General features: G+C 41.9%; 1 protein-coding gene across 1 annotated transcript; it reads left to right on the top strand.

The window, feature by feature from the left end:
• The first annotated feature begins 251 nt into the window (after positions 1 to 251).
• Positions 252 to 13,884, top strand: tmem106ba (transmembrane protein 106Ba). Its single transcript, XM_084557418.1, has 8 exons — positions 252 to 777; positions 2,117 to 2,327; positions 6,500 to 6,563; positions 6,660 to 6,819; positions 7,914 to 8,054; positions 10,271 to 10,320; positions 10,407 to 10,460; positions 12,110 to 13,884. Exons 2-8 carry the CDS (start codon positions 2,129 to 2,131, stop codon positions 12,261 to 12,263), a joined length of 822 nt encoding a protein of 273 aa, XP_084413544.1. The 5' UTR covers positions 252 to 777; positions 2,117 to 2,128; the 3' UTR covers positions 12,264 to 13,884.
• Positions 13,885 to 20,096: the final 6,212 nt, after the last annotated feature.

The raw sequence follows: 20,096 nt of genomic DNA on the forward strand, positions 1-20,096 counted from the left end.
ACCACGGACAGTTTTCAGAACAATTGATGCAAAAATATTACGATATTATAATTTAATAGTTTTCCCTCGACTTGTCCAGCTTATGCATTACTCCAAATGAAGTCATAAAGAGGTTGAACAGATTAAAGTAAATCTGTTATCTATGTAATCTGACATTTGCTCTCTGGCCTAAATGACTGTGTTGTTGACAAGAGGATTCCCCAGCCTCCCTGCTGCCGAGTAGTAAACTCACACATGGCAGCACAGTGCCATCATCTGGTCGAGAGAGCAAACAATCCAATACAATGTGCTGTGAATGAAATCAGCTTTACTGGCCAAGTACACTGATCAGCCGCAACATTAAAACCACTGACATTGAACAACCAGTGACAATTCAATGTTCTGCTGGGAAACTTTTGGACATGGTGTGGATGTTGCTTAGACGTACCATCCAACTAGACAAGACCAGGCACCCCAACTCCATAACAATGACACTCCTTGATGGCACCCTTTAGGTAATCCTTGATTACCTGAAGCTAATGCAGGATTTTTACGAGGAACGAAGCGTTCTGCATTAATGTGTGATATGTTCTCACATTAGGTTTTTTTTTGGGGGGGGATGTTGTTTGTTTTTTCTTTCATGCAGGCAGTGCAGTAAAGGAGACCAACGCTTCTCCATCGTTGTCCAATGAGGAAAGCAGGGGGCGTTCCTGTCTTTATTCCTCTCTGCCGTGTGAACCACAACAAACAGCGACGATACAGCGGATGGCAACCAGTTTAGAGTGAAATATAAAACAGGTAAGGCGTTTGGGAACATTATAGCCGTGTATTTGTGTTGTATTTTTAGCGGCGCCGATAATAAGGCATTTTAATGCGCACTGTCACGCAGAGAAAACCCGATTCGTGCGTAATTAATGCCAGAATAAGGTATCGATACGGATTAACGTAGTTTTTTTATACCTGTGTTTGAATAAAACACAAATATCGCTTCGGTTTGTTAGAATATGATGTCTTATTAGATTACTGGAGGCTTCCTCCGGCCAGTACGTTGTGTTCCTGGTTAGCAACTCAGCTGCATGGCGTCAGTTCTTCTGGCATCTCTGCTCAGATCTACACATGGCCCGCATTGAGAAACCTCTGTACCTGAGATGACACAACGTGGCCTTTAATAGCCCCTCTGTGGCCTAATACACAACAGACATGTTTACATTAGTATACCTATACATTTTTTTCAGAAGAGGACCTACTTTACATCCAGAGCTTTTTCGATAATTTAATTCAAATAAAAACAAGTCAAAAGTGTAAATGCTCAGGTGCTGCAGGAGAAAAGATCAATCCTGGATCATTATTGTTGGTTTATTAACATGCCAGCAATGTGGGCCTTAGTATCGACGCAAAATATTATGTACACTAGTAAAAACGAATCCATTCTAATAAAACAGTCTTGTTCTAAATCTGCATTTATCGCTGTTCTAATTCAGTTCATGTAATCTTTGTTGATTTTACGTTGGAATCTTTGATCAGAAATCTACCAGGTTGAAGATATTTTGTGGCCTATGAAAGCGGTGTGAGTGAACCAGAACATTATTTAGCCATGTGGCCAACACATGCTAAGTGAAGTAATATTCTCTGTACATTTATTGCTACAAGCAGCAGTCACATTGGCACACTGTTTCTGCATCCTTTTTAATGTATAAATAATCACTCACTTGCCAAAACATCAGGTGCTCTAGTGCAACAGTCCTGCAATAAATCTTAACTTCATGTCAGCTCTAATGTTCAGCTGATGTTGAAACAGCATCAGAAAGGTGGTAATTTAACTGGATGACCATTTTGGAGGATGTAGTTTGTGGTGATGTTAAACTGGATTGAATTGTTTCTGTTTTTTGACCTAGCCCACTGACTACAGTGTCAAAGTAACAGGAACCTGTGTCGGTACTATGTAATACAATTCAATAGCACTAGAAACCACCACAGCCTTCATGAAAACACAGCTGAATCAATAGCTCTCTCTGTTATTTTAACGTAAATGAATACCAGAACCTTTACAAAGATAAGGTTTAGGACAGGACTGTATTTGAATGTTTTCACTAGTGTACCCAATGAACTGGCAAGTTCCTGAATCTTTTGTGTACAGACAGCTGCAGGGATGGGCAAGTCCAAATCACATCTGGCCAAGCACAAAGATGAGAGTCAAGACGCCCTGACGGCTGCTGGCGAGTACACATACGCTCAGACAGAGGAGGACAGAAAGAATGGAGATGTGTCTCAGTTCCCCTATGTGGAGTTTACTGGACAAGACAGTGTCACATGCCCCACATGCCAGGGCACTGGGAGAATCCCGCGAGGTATGTATAGAAATAATTACTGAACAACCAATAAATGCGTACATTATAAGTTCATGCAAGTTTAGAAAACTTTTGCATTTACTCAAATGGCCACGAGAGACTGGCTCTAAAAGGGAGTCAATCCCCAGAGACCTCCATGTTAAACATATTTACAGCCTGGTACAAGCAATATAGTGGTCTCTATGGCTAATGTTTTTATTTGAATCATTCAATAACAACTACACAGGGAGATATATATTTTAATTTTAATACATGTAAAACTAACCCATTTTACATTATTAAAGCTCAAAATTATACATAATTAAGGGCTTGGCAGGTGGGTGTCGTCTCAGGTTGCCAGTTGTTTGCCAAGGCATCATCTGCTTAAGTTTCTGCTTCAGCTTTTCTCACACCCCTACTCTTTTACCATTTTTGAATTAGCTGGGAGTTGGGCCTTTTAAATTCAGCTTTAATCCGGAAAAGCAAGGACAGATACAAATATATATATATACTCTAAAGAAGTCAAATGCTTCCCATAACAAACTATGTGGCACTGACCCAAAAGCATATGGCTAATGCTTTTGGGTCAGTGCCACATAGTTTGTTATGGGAAGCATTTGACTTCTTTAGAGTTCCAGGTAGTATAAAAAACTTAGTCAAAGCATACTTTTTAGACATTCAACTCTGCTTTACCACAGCAGAGTACTCTACAGCATGGCAGCAGCTGGAGGTAGGCATTATGGCAGGGTGTACAATCTCTCCACTAGCCTTTACAATGGCAATGGAGGTCATTATTAGGGCTTCCAAGTGGGTGGTAGGTGGAGAAAGGCTGCAAGGAGGGCTTCGCCTCCCCCCAATCAGGGCCTACATGGACGACATGATGACAGCAACGTCAACCGCTCCTTGTACCAGAAGATTGCTTGATAAGCTAAATAGCAACCTGCAGTGGGCTAGGATGAAAGTGAAGCCTATTAAATCTAGAAGTATTTCTATTGTTAAAGGAAAGGTAGTAGATAAGAAGTTTGTTATAAATGATGAGGTAGTTCCCACAGTGCTGGAGAAGCCAGTGAAGAGCTTGGGAAGATGGTATGATGCAAGTCTTAGTGATAAGGCGCAGTTTGAAGGGTTGAGGCAGGAAATGATTCAAGGCATTTCAAGCATAGACCGGTCAGGGCTACCAGGGAAGTTAAAATTGTGGTGCTGGCAATTTGGTTTACTGCCTCGGCTAATGTGGCCGCTGACAGTGTATGAGGTTGCCCTTTCAAAGGTAGAAAAGTTAGAAAGAGTGATTAATTCATTTATCAGAAAGTGGCTTGGTGTCCCACGCTGCTTAAGTGACACAGCCTTGTATGGGAAAGGCATTCTGGAGCTCCCAGTTACCAGCCCAACAGAGGAGTTTAAGTGCGCTAAAGTTAGACTGGAAATGACTCTTACTCAGTCGAAGGATCCAGTGGTCAGGAGTGTAGCGTCTACTATTAAGACAGGGAGGAAGTGGAAGGCAAAAGAGGCAGTGCAGCAAGCACAGGCAGCTCTTAAACATAGGGATATCATAGGTCATGTACAGCAAGGGCGTGGAGGCCTAGGGCTGTGTGCAGGGAAACCTCTGTGGAGCAAGGCATCAGCAGTAGAAAGGAGAAAGGTGGTAGTGGAAGAAGTACAGAAGGAAGAGGAAGCAGTTAGATGCTCTAAGGCAGTGTCGCAGGCTAAGCAGGGTCAGTGGGTGAACTGGGAGAGTGTGGAGAAAAGGAAGTTGAAGTGGAGAGAGCTTTGGACCATGGAGACTAGCAGGATTAGATTTATGTTAGGGGCTACTTATGATGTGCTGCCAACTCCCCAGAACCTAAACCAGTGGGTAGGTGAGGATGCTGCCTGTCCACTGTGCACTTGTGTGTGCACGCTTAGCCATATTCTGACAGGTTGTAAGGTTAGTCTTTCCCAAGGACGTTATACCTGGCGTCACAATCAGGTACTGAAATGTTTAGCAGCTGCAATTGAGGAAAAACGGGTGAATGTAAATTCCATGGCAGTTAACAGAGAGAATAGATGTATTAAGTTTGTACGGGAGGGAGACAAGGCTCGACCAGCAGGCATCAGGCATAACACGGGACAGCTAAGAGTAGGAGGAGCCTGGCAGATGAGAGCTGATTTAAATGGACAACTGGTTATTCCAGCTGAGATAGTTAGCGCTCGACTACGGCCAGATCTGCTGTTGTGGTCTGAGCCAGAGAAAGTAGTCTATTTTGTAGAGCTGACTGTCCCGTGGGAAGATAGAGTTGAGGAGGCTAATGAGCGGAAAAGAGCTAAGTATGCAGAGTTAGCAGCAGATGCAGAGCAGAATGGATGGAAGGCTTATGTCCGCCCGGTAGAAGTGGGCTGCCGTGGATTTGTGGCAAAGTCAGTGATTGCTCTTCTGAGTGAGCTGGGCATACGGGGAAGGAGCCAGAGGACTGCGGTTAGCAACATGTCCCGGGCAGCAGAGAGAGCGAGCGACTGGTTATGGGTACGCAGGAAACATGCTAGCTGGGGCACTAGCTAAGGTAAGGATGGCCGCATGTAGGCCACGGTCGATTTGTTTGTTACGCGAATTGTTTATTTGTTACGTGTTTCGGCTCGCAGCAACGGGACGAATCACAGTAGATTTGTTTGTTTGTTACGTGGTTCAGCCTGCATCAACGGGGCGAATCATGGTAGATTTGTTTGTTTGTTACGCGTTTCAGCCCGCATTAACGGGGCGAATCAAGGCAGATTTGTTTGTTTGATACGCGTTTCAGCCCGCATTAACGGGGCGAATCATGGTAGACTTGTTTGTTACGTGTTTCAGCCCGCATCAACGGGGCGAATCATGGTAGATTTGTTTGTTTGGCTCGTGGTTATTAGTTACTATATTAGTTGTTGATAGACATCGAATGGTGAGGAAAACAGGGTTGTGCAGTGGCGGTGTGGAGGGGGGTGACTCCAGGACGCTGGAAGTCACTGTTAAGCCTTCTCGAGGTGTCGTGGGCCTAACTTAACGAAACATCGGTGAAAGGAGGTGCCCACTTGAAAACCCCAATGATATGCTGCATACTGCTGTTGTCTTCATGTTACGTGGTAGCTATGGTTAGCTGCTGAGCGGGCCATACAAGCCAGCAGCGTTTAGTTAATGTTTTACAATGTCTGAACTATGCTGCTCAATGGGCTTATAAGCCAGCAGCTTTTACTTAGTTTATGTAGATTATAGGTTAATTGTCATATTATATGACCATAGGTTTGGTAGGGTCTCTTAGCTGAACAGGGCCTCTAAATGTGTTTTGCCTGGGATTTTGGCACAAGGGATTATAACATCTTATCCTGTGTATTACTGAATATATATTTTTCAAATGAAAGCTGTTCTGACTTTTTGTGTGCAGATGGAAATGATTCATTCTTATTCATCAATATAATACTGTAACACATAAAGATGGACAGCGAAACAGCTCCTCAAAAGTGAAGGCAAGTAGAGCTCCCCATGGTGACTGGCTGCAGTATAGGTCATAAGCTCCACCTACTCCATGTAAGTGGACGTGACCTGGGCCAAACTAAAACAGGATGATGACTACCAGTTGCTGCTCCATGAAGTGGTCCAGTAGGACCATCAGAGTAGGAAAAAAAAACAGAGTACAGTGTATTATCCAACATTTCTTTGTAACTGGTAGAGCACAGCGTAGCATTAATCAAATGAAAACGCGAGTGAGTGTGGGCATGTCATTGATAACGCAGCTCTGCGTAGCTCCACTCTCGGACAGTATTGGCACCACACGTATCCCCAGGAAAGTGTCGTGTCAGTTTGGCCAATGCAAAGAAGTGGAGGCGCAATTTATATATGGTCTACACTGTAACATAATGTAACACAACTACAAGGAACATGCTTCAAGCTTAAGGTATTGCACAGGAAAAATAGCTAATAGCTAACAAATACTAATAAGAAAATGGATACAGTAGTAGAAGCCATTTGGTTTTCTTAAACTTGAGATATAAGAGAGTTAAAGAAAGTAAACATAATTTGTGTTTTAGTTATGTAGACATGAACTGCAATTTTTGTATTGTTGAGCAAAGAATAAATGTTATTTTTACTACTTGAAGTCATACTTGCGTATACAACACCAGCATGTTCCTTACTCAGTCCAACAGTTTCAACACAACAGGCTGTTTCCTTTTAAAATATTGTCCAACAGGTCAAGAGAACCAGATCGTGGCTCTTATTCCATACAGCGACCAAAGGCTCAGGCCAAGCAGGACGTGAGTCTGCGCTCTTCTTTTTATAGTTTAACTGTGTGAGGAATGAAATGAGCACACAGGCTTTAAGGTCTCATTTTGCTTTTCCATCTGCTCCAGAATGCTGTATGTCACAATATCAGTGGCTCTGTGCCTGCTGCTGTCTGGCCTGGCTGTTTTCTTCCTCTTCCCTCGCTCCATTGATGTCTCCTACGTGGGAGTGAAGTCTGCTTACGTCTCCTACGACCAGGAGAAGCGAATCGTCTATCTTAACATTACAGTAAGACTATGTAGCTACACCCTCTGCTATTTAAAAATGAGCCCTGTAAGTTATATTTTTATATAAACGTGTATATAGAGGGGGCGGCACAGTGGCGAGGTGGTTAGCACTGATGCCTCACAGCGAGAAGGTCCCGGGTTCGAATCCATTTCTGTGTGGGGTTTGCATGTTCTCCCTGTGTCTGCGTGGGTTCTCTCTAGGTACTCCGGCTTCCTCCCACTGTCCAAAGACATGCTTGTTAGGTTAATTGGTGATTCTAAATTGGCCGTAGGTGTGTGTGTGTGAGTGTGAATGGTTGTCTGTCTCTCTGTGTTGGCCCTGCGATAGACTGGTGATCTGTCCAGGGTGTACCCCCGCCTCTCACCCGGTGACAGCTGGGATAGGCTCCAGCAGACCCCCACGACCCTCAACAGGAATAAGCGGGTACAAAAGATGAATGAATGAATGAATGAATGTATATAGAGGAGTAGTTATGTGACTGACGTTGCAGCTTTAGTCTTCACCTCCAGTTTTTATCAGTATTGGTTCAGTCTCACTGAGCTTATTAGCACTGTTTTTGGCAGCAGCTGAAACATAATTTTAGCGAAAAGTCTCTTAAAAAGCAAGCTCCAATGGCTGACAGATGAAGTTAGCAACTAGCCCATGAACACAGTGGAGCATTTAGTTTTCTTTTACGGCACCATTGAGACTAAAACAGCTAAAAAATGGAATATTGGACTTAAATATGCCAGCTGGCCACAAATATGACTTTAACTGAATATTAATGTCATATCGACTATATTGTTTGCTGACAATATATGTAAACAACAGTTTACTCCAAATTCACACTTTGACTCTGGAGTTTCTGCTCTTTAAAGAGTCACTGTACTAATTGGTCAAATAAAATCTGGTGAATATCTGGTTGTGAACAGACTCTAGTCATGTGAGTTTCGGGTGGGCAGCACCCACAGATGTTCCCGATAAAAAAAACAATACTACCCACCAGTAATTTAGAACTGAAGAAGACACAGAAAAATTCAGACAAGTCCATTTGCCTTTGTTTTAGCTGTCTTACAAACACTTTCTGTCACTTTAAAATGTGTTCTTCTCGGCAGAACACCTTGAAAATCACCAATAATAACTACTACGCCATATCTGTGACCAACATCACTGCACAAGTGCAGTTCTCCAAGACGGTGATAGGCAAGGCCAAGTTTAATAACAGCACGGTGATCATACCACTGGATGAACGGCAGGTACTTTTTACTGTAGTTTTCTGAGTAGTAATTTAGTTATTTGGGTTTACTTCACAGTAAATATTGAACATAACTCGCACCATTAAAGGGGAGCTACTGTTTTTTACAACCTGGACCTTATTTCTAGCATAAAATACCATCATTTACTCACCAATATCACGTTTGTTTCATTTGCACCCGTTAAGGAGATCATTAGATCAGCGTATATCCATATAGCAGGAGTGTTCAGGGCACCAAGGCGCAGCGTCTAAATAACGCATCTGCCACGAAACACGTTCATTTCGCCAATATTTTATTATGATACGCTAGTGCTATTCCCTGTTGAGTCCGGAGTTACGTGTTATCATCATCTGGGGTCTGTAGATTGACCTTCAGACCCCGGATGATGTCTTCTGATTTAGATGATGTCATCTCTGTCACCTGCGAAGATCGGCTTGTTTACCTGTAATTTGTTACTGCTATGGTTTGTCCACAACCTTGGAGTCGGAAAAATATTCAGCCATGTTGCAAAAAACTAGCAGTAGGAAATACTGTATCTCGGTGCCCTGAACACTCCCGCTATATGGATATACGCTGATCTAATTACCTCCTGAACAGGGGTCACGTTAACGTAATATTTTCCGCCATTGACCGTTTTTTGTGACGGAAGAATCTGAAGGCCATCTGTCATTTTGACAGATTGCAATTCACAGCCCTGACCACTTGGTGGCGAGTGACGTTATTAATTGAGACTTTTATCAGTGCACGATTTCCTGGTACACCGATTATACTGATGCACACGTCAGAGCTCGGCTAACGGTTACCAAAATGAAGGAATCGGATGAAAGCGCGTTGCTAGGACTGATGAGTTTTTGTGCAAATTGTGCAAAATAAAAAAGTTTGCATACCGAAGCACTTCAACCCTGCGGTGCCATCTAAGAGCTGTTAGTGCTAGCAGTCCCGGTCCGAGTACGGACAAGACGTGTCGGCAGCCCAAACTTTTTTTTTTCCTACCATTTAAAGTCAATACTGTCAATACTTAAAAAGTACTTAAAGTTAATGAAATTTTAATGAAAATGAAATGCTACTGAATTGCATTATTGTCATTTAAAAAAATTAAAGTGACGGGTAAAAATAGATTATGACTGGATTTTTATGACTCTGTCAGTCAAAATGACAGACAACGAAAAAGTCTAGCGCAACTCTGCTCCTGAACGAGTGCAAATGAAACAAAAGTGATATTGGTGTGTAAAAGATGGTATTTTATGCTAGAAATAAGGTCCAGGTTATAAAAAACAGAAGTTCCCCTTCAAGTTTTTTTTCAGACATGGGACTCTATGAATGAAGAAACCATTTCTAACTTTTCCCATAAAGATACTACTCCTCACAATTAGTTTTGACCTAATTTGGGAAATCTTTTAAATTCTGACAATAATTGCATACATAGCATACACTGAATATGATTTAACTTTTATTGACTGTAATTGGAAATGCAGCTTTATTATTGATCTGCTAAAGGTTGCTTAGACTCACTTAGTGTGTGTTGTTAATGGAGTCCATGATGTTTAGCTTCATAGTTAATGCTTACAACTTGTAAATTACTGGAAAGTAACTGCCATAGCCTGGAAGCCAGCCCAAACATGCCCTGCCCACAAAATTTTTATGTGGTGAAAATTGATCTGGAATGCCCTCCCAAATCATTCGGATGGGCTTTATGTGGTGATGGACATAAGGGAAGCAGCAACGTAGTCATCTGAGCGGTGTTTTTTTCTTCTGTATCAGTTGCATAGACATTTACAGTCCATGATTGGTTCAGTTGAGTATGAGTACGCCAGGCTAGCGCTGCCGAACAAGCCATTAGCATCTGCTATGGAAAGTCTTTGAGTTGTTGTCAGAAACACAACACATTCGACATAAATATTACTCCAGGGCTCTGACCACCAACCAACAATCAGGCAAAACTAATTTTAATGTTTGAAACACTGACACTACTTTCTTGCTGTTTTGAGGTCTGAAAGCTGACAGATACTTATTGTTGAGATGCTTGTACACAGTGGTTGTGCTGCTGTGGTAGGCTGTTTCATGTTTACAAAGTGTGCATCTTTTTATCTTAAATCCAAACGTCAAACAATAGTCTTAAGTACAATTAAAGCCTCATTCAGTTGTCTTATGACATTACAAATCTTGGTACTAAATGATATTAGGTTAATAAATTGTCTTTATTGCCTTCATTACAGATTGACTACACAGTCCCTACCACTATTGCTGATGAGATGAGTTATATGTTGTACGTATTGTCCTAGAAATCTTTTTACACCTTTTACACGTGTATCATTTTCATTTTTAATCTTAAATCAAGTATTTTTCTTTCAGTGACTACTGCACCTTACCAACCATTAAAGTTCACAACATAGTGTTTATGATGCAGTAAGTAAAGCTTGATTTTGAATACATTCATATTACTTTTCATCCTTTTTATCCAACATGAGACATGTGACTGCAAATGTCTTTTCTCAACATCACCTTCCTCCACACTCCTATAGTTTGACCCACACTCACTAAACAACACAGACTTCTGCTGTGGAGCGCGACTCAGACCAACAAGATAAGCATGGACGTTTGTGTCACGCATCAATGCTAACAACTGAGGGGATTGTTAATTTAGCAAAGCGTTCTCCAAGGTTCAGTTGTCATTAGTTCACTAAATGCATTGTGGCCAAACCCACTGGTTTCTAGCCAAATATCATTAGACTGAAGCTGCCAATACTTTGTAATAAGGAGAGATCAAGTAGATGAAAAATGAACGTTAAGGAAACATAAATATGAACGTGATAATAGGGGCGGATGAATTTCAAACAATGCAAGTAGAGAGAGACTGGACCTCCGAGAGTCTAGATGCTGGTGCTGATGGAGAAGAAAAAGTTGGCAGGTGACTGCGGACAACCTGTGGATGGAGTGACACAGTGACAATGATTTTTTTTATTAATGGATAATGGACTGATTTTGATAGTGTGGAAAAATGGAAGAGATGAGGAAACAGAGTAACAGTCTACAATCACCGGAAAGGAACGGAACATGAGGGAACAGATCATCCTTACTGAATTTTCTCCTAAGCTTCATAAAGCCACTCTTGCATTTCAGTGGTTTTACTTTTGATGCCATTTATGAATCTCTGTTGTAGACTTTATGTTGGTGCATATAATAAGAGAAGACAGTGTTTTCCTTCTGTAAATATGACGACTAATTACTAGACTGATATCGAAGAACAACTGGCAACAAAGGCAGAATGTGACGTTGAATTTGTCTAGACTAAAAGGTTGCTCACATTGCAAAGACTGCAGCCAGCATCGAGTTGGCTTATATGTTCTCCACCTGTACAAAAGGAGTGCTGGTGGCAGTAGTCCATATTCATCATTCAAAAAAGGGAAACAGGAAGAGCTACTATTACCTGAGAGACTATTAAGCTAAGAAGAACCACTTTTAGCGGGGTGGCTGGGAAGCTAGGAAGAGCTACTATTAGCTGGGAGGCTAGGAAGAGCCCTTATTAGCTGGGAGGCTAGGAAGAGCCCATATTGGCTGTGAGGCTAGAAAGCTAGGAAGAGCTGCTAATAGCTGGGAGGCTAGGAAGCTAGGAAAGGTGGCTATTAGCTGGGAGGCGTTTGGGCACTCTTGTCCTCTAAGCTGAACAGCCAATGAAGAGTGATCTCTCTTTCCACAGCTGATTCCACTGACTGAATTGTCTGAAAAGCTGCTGACAGCAATCCAACACAGGTTAACTATCGACTGTCGGCTGATCTCATTCTTTCTTTACATTTTGTGTTCGGTGTTAGCAGATTGCGCTCCTTAATGACTCCTGGTTTCTACATTTTACTGTATATGAAAGTGAAAATTACAGCATGTCAGCACTGTAATATGACTTCACACTAGCTCTCCTTCACACCTGGTTGAGAACAGAACCCATTCTACCTACTGAGCCACAGCCACTCCATTAGAATATTATTTGCCAGATTTTCTACACCTGGCCTTTCTCACCTTCTTGTTGGGTGATATTTAACTTTTATTGCTTTGCTTTCCAGGGTGACAGTGACCACTTCGTACTTCGGCCACACAGAGCAGGTCTCCCAAGAGATGTACCAGTATGTGGACTGTGGGGGGAACACTACTTCCTTGCATGGGCATGTGCAGGTCTACCAGCAAGAGAATCAAAAGGACACAGGCATCAGATACTGAGGTTCTCATGCACTCACTGACCTGAGAAAATCTTGGCTCAGTGGCAACTGTATTTTGAAATTCCCAGCCACTTTCCTCCGTTTACATTTCAGATATATTTAGAATATACATTTTATACTAAAACCTCCAAAGGAATTTAATTAACTTGTCAGCAATTGTCAAACCAGTTGTTTCACCTTGTTGCAAAAAGAAAACACAGATGATATGTAGTGAGGTGTTAGGTGTCATGTCATTCCACCGTGATTAAAGTGGCAATCAACAGCCATTTTTGGCATTTGACAGTAGATCATTTTGATATATTGTGTGCAATGTGAGGCAAAGTCATTGCCCTTTGATGCTGGTAGTTCTTTGATGTCGGTTTGGTGTGTACATACCTTAATGTAACTAAGAGGAGCAGTGACAGTGAGCTTTTACATGAAAAGCTACATTTCCCAATCGTTATCGGGACTGATCCAGGCATTTTTAAAATGACTGGACCAAAAACCAAAGCTGCATCCCTGTAGTGTCAAAACTTATCCCTTTTCTGTTTTAATGCATTTATGGTGTTGGATTTCCAGCCAATTTCTGGAGGAGAGACCATAGGTTGTGTTTTGCTGCTCACAGAATTTATATGAGTCGCTGCTAGAACCAGTACAATCAACCAAGATGGAAATGGTTGGGACTGCCACTTTAAATTACTAGAACCAGCAGTTTTAGTTGTGATGCACTTTAGCCTAATCTTTATCAACAGACAGCAATATGAATTTTGTGTGAGTAGAGTGGGAAACCATCAGTTGCTAACACCCTTTCCTATTCTATACCACTATCAAATACTTTTACAGTTAGAAAGGTGTGAAAGATACATGACATTTTTGAAAATAAAACCACTGAACAGTCTGTATCCTCTTCAAGCAGCCTTTCTCTTTTTCTTTTGGTTCATAAAAGTATGTTTCTTAATATTGTGTTGTGCAATATACGTGACTTTTTATCTCTTGTCATTGGTGTGGTCACGTCTTGTGTTTATCAGCTGGGATATTTAAAGTTAATGTGACTGCTGTAAAGACTTTAAATAGAGGATACTTTTTATTTAATAGCAAACATTACAGCATTACAGTGAGATATAAGCTACAGGAATGTGTAAATGCAAATGGGAAATATGTACTTTCTTTCTGGCTTGCCTTAAAATGTGTTGATACAAGAATTCTCATCTGAAATCAACCTTTTCCCCCTTTTTGAGGTCGTCCTATTTCTTTTTTGAGACTATGGTGTCATTTGCGGTATTGTTTGCTATTTTAATCTGCTCCAGATCTGTAACTTTCATCTTGATTTCCAGAGTTTTGAAATTATTATGGCTTCCTTACTAATTACTATGGCTTCATCTTTAACTTCACTATTCAGTAATTATAAATGAGGACATTTTAGGTGTGGTGACTTTTCCTGCTACCTTTTAACGAATGATGCCATAGCCAATAATTTTGTGTTTTTCATGCATGAAGCTGAAAATAAAATTATAACTCCAAGCAATTTTTTGATGCACATTGATATGCTCTGTGAACAGTGGATGGCGCCATTTGTTCTTCTGGGTTGAAGAATGATGCCATAACTGTTAAATTACTGGTATCACCTGCAAATATTCAATATATTATGTTTTTTATTGTGATATAAAGTTACAGCGGAGTTGACATTTGCCATGTGTTCAGGTAACATTAAAGATAAAATGACTGCCAAAATTGTATTGTAGGCTGTTTTAGTACAAGTTTGCAGTTTATTGTGTAGTGTTTTTATTATTATTAATTAACCTCTGAACTATTAAGTCCAGAATTAATTTTGTCAATAAAATGGCAGAATCTTAATTAAACAGTCTCTATAAATTAAACAATCCCAAATAAAGAACAACCTCAAGCAAGGATAAAAACAGCAGTGCAGTCGGTGTAAAGAGGATATTAATAAATAACGTACGTGTAACTGTGCAGATATTGCACATAATATACAGGTATTGCACTTAAAACGTAGTTATTACACATCATAAGCTCATTCACTTGGAACGTAGTTATTGCATGCCAGTGTTTATGAGTCTGTTGATTCTGGACCTGAAGCTGCATAATATACAGTGCATCCAGAAAGTATTCACAGCGCTTCACTTGTTCCACATTTTGTTATGTTACAGCCTTATTCCAAAATGGATTCAATTAATTTTCCCCTCAAAATTCTACACACAACACATAAATACAACGTGAAAAAAGTTTTCTTGAGATTTTTGCAAATTTATTAAATATAAAAAACTAAGAAATCACTTGTACGTAAGTATTCACAGTCTTTGCCATGAAGCTCAAAATTGAGCTCAAGTGCTTCCTGTTTCCACTGATCATCCTTGAGATGTTTGTGGTAAATTCAGCTGAGTGGACATGAAGGTCCCACAGTTGACAGTGCATGTCAGAGCACAAACCAAGCATGAAGTCAAAGGAATTGTCTGTAGACCTCCAAGACAGGATTGTCTTGAGGCACAAATCTGGGGAAGGGTATACAGAAAGATTTCTGCTGCTTTAAAGGTCCCAGTGAGCACAGTGGCCTCCATCATCTGTAAATGAAAGAAGTTCGGGAAAACCAGGACTCTTCCTAGAGCTGGCCGGCCGTCTAAACTGAGCGATCTGGGGAGAAGGGCCCTTGTCAGGAAGTCACTCTATTTGGAGGAGGTGCACAAAGATACGGACAGGTTTAGAAAGTTGGCATTACCCTCTGATATTCCACCTATTGGCGAAATAGTTAGCCAGTGTGATAACAGCCCACTAAGGTGGAAAGAGGTTCAAGAAGTGGTAAGACATGCAAGAGCCTCTTCAGCCCCGGGACCTAATGGGGTCCCCTACCGGCTGTATAAGAGTGCACCAGATGTGCTGAGGTTCCTGTGGAAATTGATGAAAGTAGTATGGAAGAAACAGGCTATTCCCAAGGCATGGCGCAGGGCAGGGGGGATTTTTATTCCCAAAGAGAGGGACTCATTGGAAATAAGCCAGTTTAGACCAATTAGTCTGCTTAATGTTGAGGGGAAGATTTTCTTCAGTGTTGTGGCACAGAGGTTGTCCAGTTACTTGGTGAAAAACAGACTAGTTGATACGTCGGTGCAAAAGGCTGGGATCCCTGGCTCGTCTGGATGCTTAGAGCACACCAGTATGATTTGGCACCAAATTCAGTTAGCAAAGCAAGAGAAGAGAGACCTGCATGTTGTATTCTTAGACCTGGCTAATGCTTTTGGGTCAGTGCCACATAGTTTGTTATGGGAAGCATTTGACTTCTTTAGAGTTCCAGGTAGTATAAAAAACTTAGTCAAAGCATACTTTTTAGACATTCAACTCTGCTTTACCACAGCAGAGTACTCTACAGCATGGCAGCAGCTGGAGGTAGGCATTATGGCAGGGTGTACAATCTCTCCACTAGCCTTTACAATGGCAATGGAGGTCATTATTAGGGCTTCCAAGTGGGTGGTAGGTGGAGAAAGGCTGCAGGGAGGGCTTCGCCTCCCCCCAATTAGGGCCTACATGGACGACATGATGACAGCAACGTCAACCGCTCCTTGTACCAGAAGATTGCTTGATAAGCTAAATAGCAACCTGCAGTGGGCTAGGATGAAAGTGAAGCCTATTAAATCTAGAAGTATTTCTATTGTTAAAGGAAAGGTAGTAGATAAGAAGTTTGTTATAAATGATGAGGTAGTTCCCACAGTGCTGGAGAAGCCAGTGAAGAGCTTGGGAAGATGGTATGATGCAAGTCTTAGTGATAAGGCGCAGTTTGAAGGGTTGAGGCAGGAAATGATTCAAGGCATTTCAAGCATAGACCGGTCAGGGCTACCAGGGAAGTTAAAATTGTGGTGCTGGCAATTTGGCTTACTGCCTCGGCTAATGTGGCTGCTGACGGTGTATGAGGTTGCCCTTTCAAAGGTAGAAAAGTTAGAAAGAATGATTAATTCATTTATCAGAAAGTGGCTTGGTGTCCCACGCTGCTTAAGTGACACAGCCTTGTATGGGAAAGGCATTCTGGAGCTCCTAGTTACCAGCTTAACAGAGGAGTTTAAGTACGCTAAAGTTAGACTGGAAATGACTCTTACTCAGTCGAAGGATCCAGTGGTTAGGAGTGTAGCGCCTACTATTAAGACAGGGAGGAAGTGGAAGGCAAAAGAGGCAGTGCAGCAAGCACAGGCAGCTCTTAAACATAGGGATATCATAGGTCATGTACAGCAAGTGCGTGGAGGCCTAGGGCTGTGTGCAGGGAAGCCTCTGTGGAGCAAGGCATCAGCAGTAGAAAGGAGAAAGATGGTAGTGGAAGAAGTACAGAAGCAAGAGGAAGCAGTTAGATGCTCGAAGGCAGTGTCGCAGGCTAAGCAGGGTCAGTGGGTGAACTGGGAGAGTGTGGAGAAAAGGAAGTTGAAGTGGAGAGAGCTTTGGACCATGGAGGCTAGCAGGATTAGATTTATGTTAGGGGCTACTTATGATGTGCTGCCAACTCCCCAGAACCTAAACCAGTGGGTAGGTGAAGATGCTGCCTGTCCACTGTGCACTTGTGTGTGCACGCTTAGCCATATTCTGACAGGTTGTAAGGTTAGTCTTTCCCAAGGACGTTATACCTGGCGTCACAATCAGGTACTGAAATGTTTAGCAGCTGCAATTGAGGAAAAACGGGTGAATGTAAATTCCATGGCCGTTAACAGAGAGAATAGATGTATTAAGTTTGTACGGGAGGGAGAAAAGGCTTGACTAGCAGGCATCAGGCATAACACGGGACAGCTAAGAGTAGGAGGAGCCTGGCAGATGAGAGCTGATTTAAATGGACAACTGGTTATTCCAGCTGAGATAGTTAGCACTCGACTACGGCCAGATCTGCTGTTGTGGTCTGAGCCAGAGAAAATAGTCTATTTCATAGAGCTGACTGTCCCGTGGGAAGATAGAGTTGAGGAGGCTAATGAGCGAAAAAAAGCTAAGTATGCAGAGTTAGCAGCAGATGCAGAGCAGAATGGATGGAAGACTTATGTCCGCCCGGTAGAAGTGGGCTGCCGTGGATTTGTGGCAAAGTCGGTGATTGCTCTGCTGAGTGAGCTGGGCATACGGGGAAGGAGCTAGAGGACTGCGGTTAGCAACATGTCCCAGGCAGCAGAGAGAGCCAGCGATTGGTTATGGGTACGCAGGAAACATGCTAGCTGGGGCACTAGCTAAGGTAAGGATGGCCGCATGTAGGCCACGGTCGATTTGTTTGTTACGCGATTTGTTTGTTTGTTACGTGTTTCGGCTCGCAGCAACGGGGCGAATCATGGTAGATTTGTTTGTTTGTTACGTGGTTCGGCCCGTATCAATGGGGAAAATCATGGTAGATTTGTTTGTTTGTTACGCGTTTCAGCCCGCATTAACGGGGCGAATCATGGTAGATTTGTTTGTTTGGCTCGTGGTTATTAGTTACTATAGTAGTTGTTGATAGATATCGAATGGTGAGGAAAACAGGGTTGTGCAGTGGCGGTGTGGAGGGGGGTGACTCCAGGACGCTGGAAGTCACTGTTAAGCCTTCTCGAGGTGTCGTGGGCCTAACTTAACGAAACATCGGTGAAGGGAGGTGCCCACTTGAAAACCCCAATGATATGCTGCATACTGCTGTTGTCTTCATGTTACGTGGTAGCTATGGTTAGCTGCTGAGCGGGCCATACAAGCCAGCAGCGTTTAGTTAGTTTATGTTTTACAATGTCTGAACTATGCTGCTCAATGGGCTTACAAGCCAGCAGCTTTTACTTAGTTTATGTAGATTATAGGTTAATTGTCATATTATATGACCATAGGTTTGGTAGGGTCTCTTAGCTGAACAGGTCCTCTAAATGTGTTTTGCCTGGGATTTTGGCACAAGGGATTATAACATCTTATCCTGTGTATTACTGAATGAAAAAGAGCTCCACAGAGGGGAACCTTGAAGAAGGACTACCATCTCTGCAGCAATCCACCAATCAGGCCTGTGACATGGTTTGATTAGTTTCTTGGGTTTCTGTTTATTGTATTTTGTTAACTTCTTGGGTTATTACAGTATAGTTTTTCTGTTTCCTGTTTTATTTTGTTATGTTCTTGATTTCCTGTTATGTGTTACTCCATGTGTTTTTCCTTTTGATTAGGGCATTGCTTTCTCCTTGTGATATGTCTTGATTTGTTTCACCTGTGTCTCGTCACGCCTCTGTTCCTCGTGTGTGTATATATAGCCCTGCCTTCCCCTTAGTTCCGTGCCATGTCATATGCCATGTTTCTATGCCTCGTTTGTGTCTTCCTAGTCATAGTTTTTTCATGTTTTGTTCAAGTTTTCATAGTGTTTTGGTTTTTGATTTTTTGGATATCCTGCCACGTCAGCAGTGCTTTTGGTTTTTGTCAGCTTTGTCTTTTATTTATTAAAAACCTTTTCGCCTACTCCTGCCTCCGCCCTCTGAGTCCTGCATTTGGGTCCTAACCACCCTTACCCCGCTACCCCTCATCTTGACAGCCTGTATGGTAGAGTGGCCGGACGGAAACCACTCCTTACTAAAAGGCACATAGCAGCCTGCCTGAAGTTTGCCAAAAATCACCTGATGGACTCTCAGATCATGAGAAACAAAATTCTCTGGTCTGATGAGACAAAGATTGAACTCTTTAGCGTGAATACCAGGTGTCATCTTTGGAGGAAGCCAGGCACTGCTCATCACCAGGCCACAGGGGTGCAGATGGGATTTTTGAAGTGGGGCGGACCAAGCTGTCAGCAAATGATTTCAACTCAATAAGTTATTTTTGAGTAATTTGGGTTTAACTAGCGCTCAAGTAGTTACTTTCTTAATAGGCTATGGGCCAATGGTTTGCACAAAAAAGCCATTGGAGAATTCTTATTTGAAATCCTGGATAAACAACAATGAACATTGTTAAACAAAGGCCTACCTGATCAACACTAGCCATACATGATGAAACTGTTATTTGTCTGGAATGCCAATCACTTACCAAAATTTCATGCCTTGTGCAAAATATATTTTATTTTAACAACTGTGTATAAACTCAGAATTTTAAACAACAACATATTTACATAAATGAAAATAAGTATGTTCAGGGTCACTATGAATCTGGGGGGGTCATGTCCCCCACCGTCCCTAGTGCCATCTGCACGCATGCCAGGCCAATACCATCCCTACAGTGAAGCATGGTAGTGGCATCATCATGCTGTGGGGATGTTTTTCACCAGCAGGAACTGGAAGACTAGTCAGGATAAAGGGACAGATGAACACAGCAATGTACAGAGACATCCTGGATGAAAACCTGCTCCAGAGTGGCTTTAGGACAACTCTGTGAATGTCCTTGAGTGGCTCAGCCAGAGCCCAGACTTGAATCAGATTGAACATCTCTGGAGAGATCTGAAAATGGCTGTACACCGACGCTTCCCGTCCAACCTGAAGGAGCTTGAGAGGTGCTGCAAAGAGGAATGGGCAAAACTGCCCAAAGATAGGTGTGCCAAGCTTGTGGCAACATATTTAGAAAGACTCGAGGCTGTAATTGCTGCCAAAGGTGCATCAACAAAGTATTGAGCAAAGGCTGTGAATAGTTAGGTACATGTGATTTCTTAGTTTTTTATGTTTAATAAATTTGCAAAAATCCCAAAAACTTTTGCCCCATTGTGTTGTGTGTAGAATTTCGAGGAAATCCATTTTGCAATAAGGCTGTAACATAACAAAATGTGGAAAAAGGGAAGCCTTGTGAGTACTTTCTGGATGCACTGAATGCAGGAAAAAGACTAGCTTCCCTAAAATTATGAATATATTGTCTACATTTGTCAAAACATATGATTAAAAAGCTAATATAAGATTATTCCATTGTGTTTTTT

This window comes from Chelon labrosus, assembly GCF_963514085.1.
Source record: "Chelon labrosus genome assembly, chromosome: 12".
Lineage (NCBI taxonomy): Eukaryota > Metazoa > Chordata > Actinopteri > Mugiliformes > Mugilidae > Chelon > Chelon labrosus.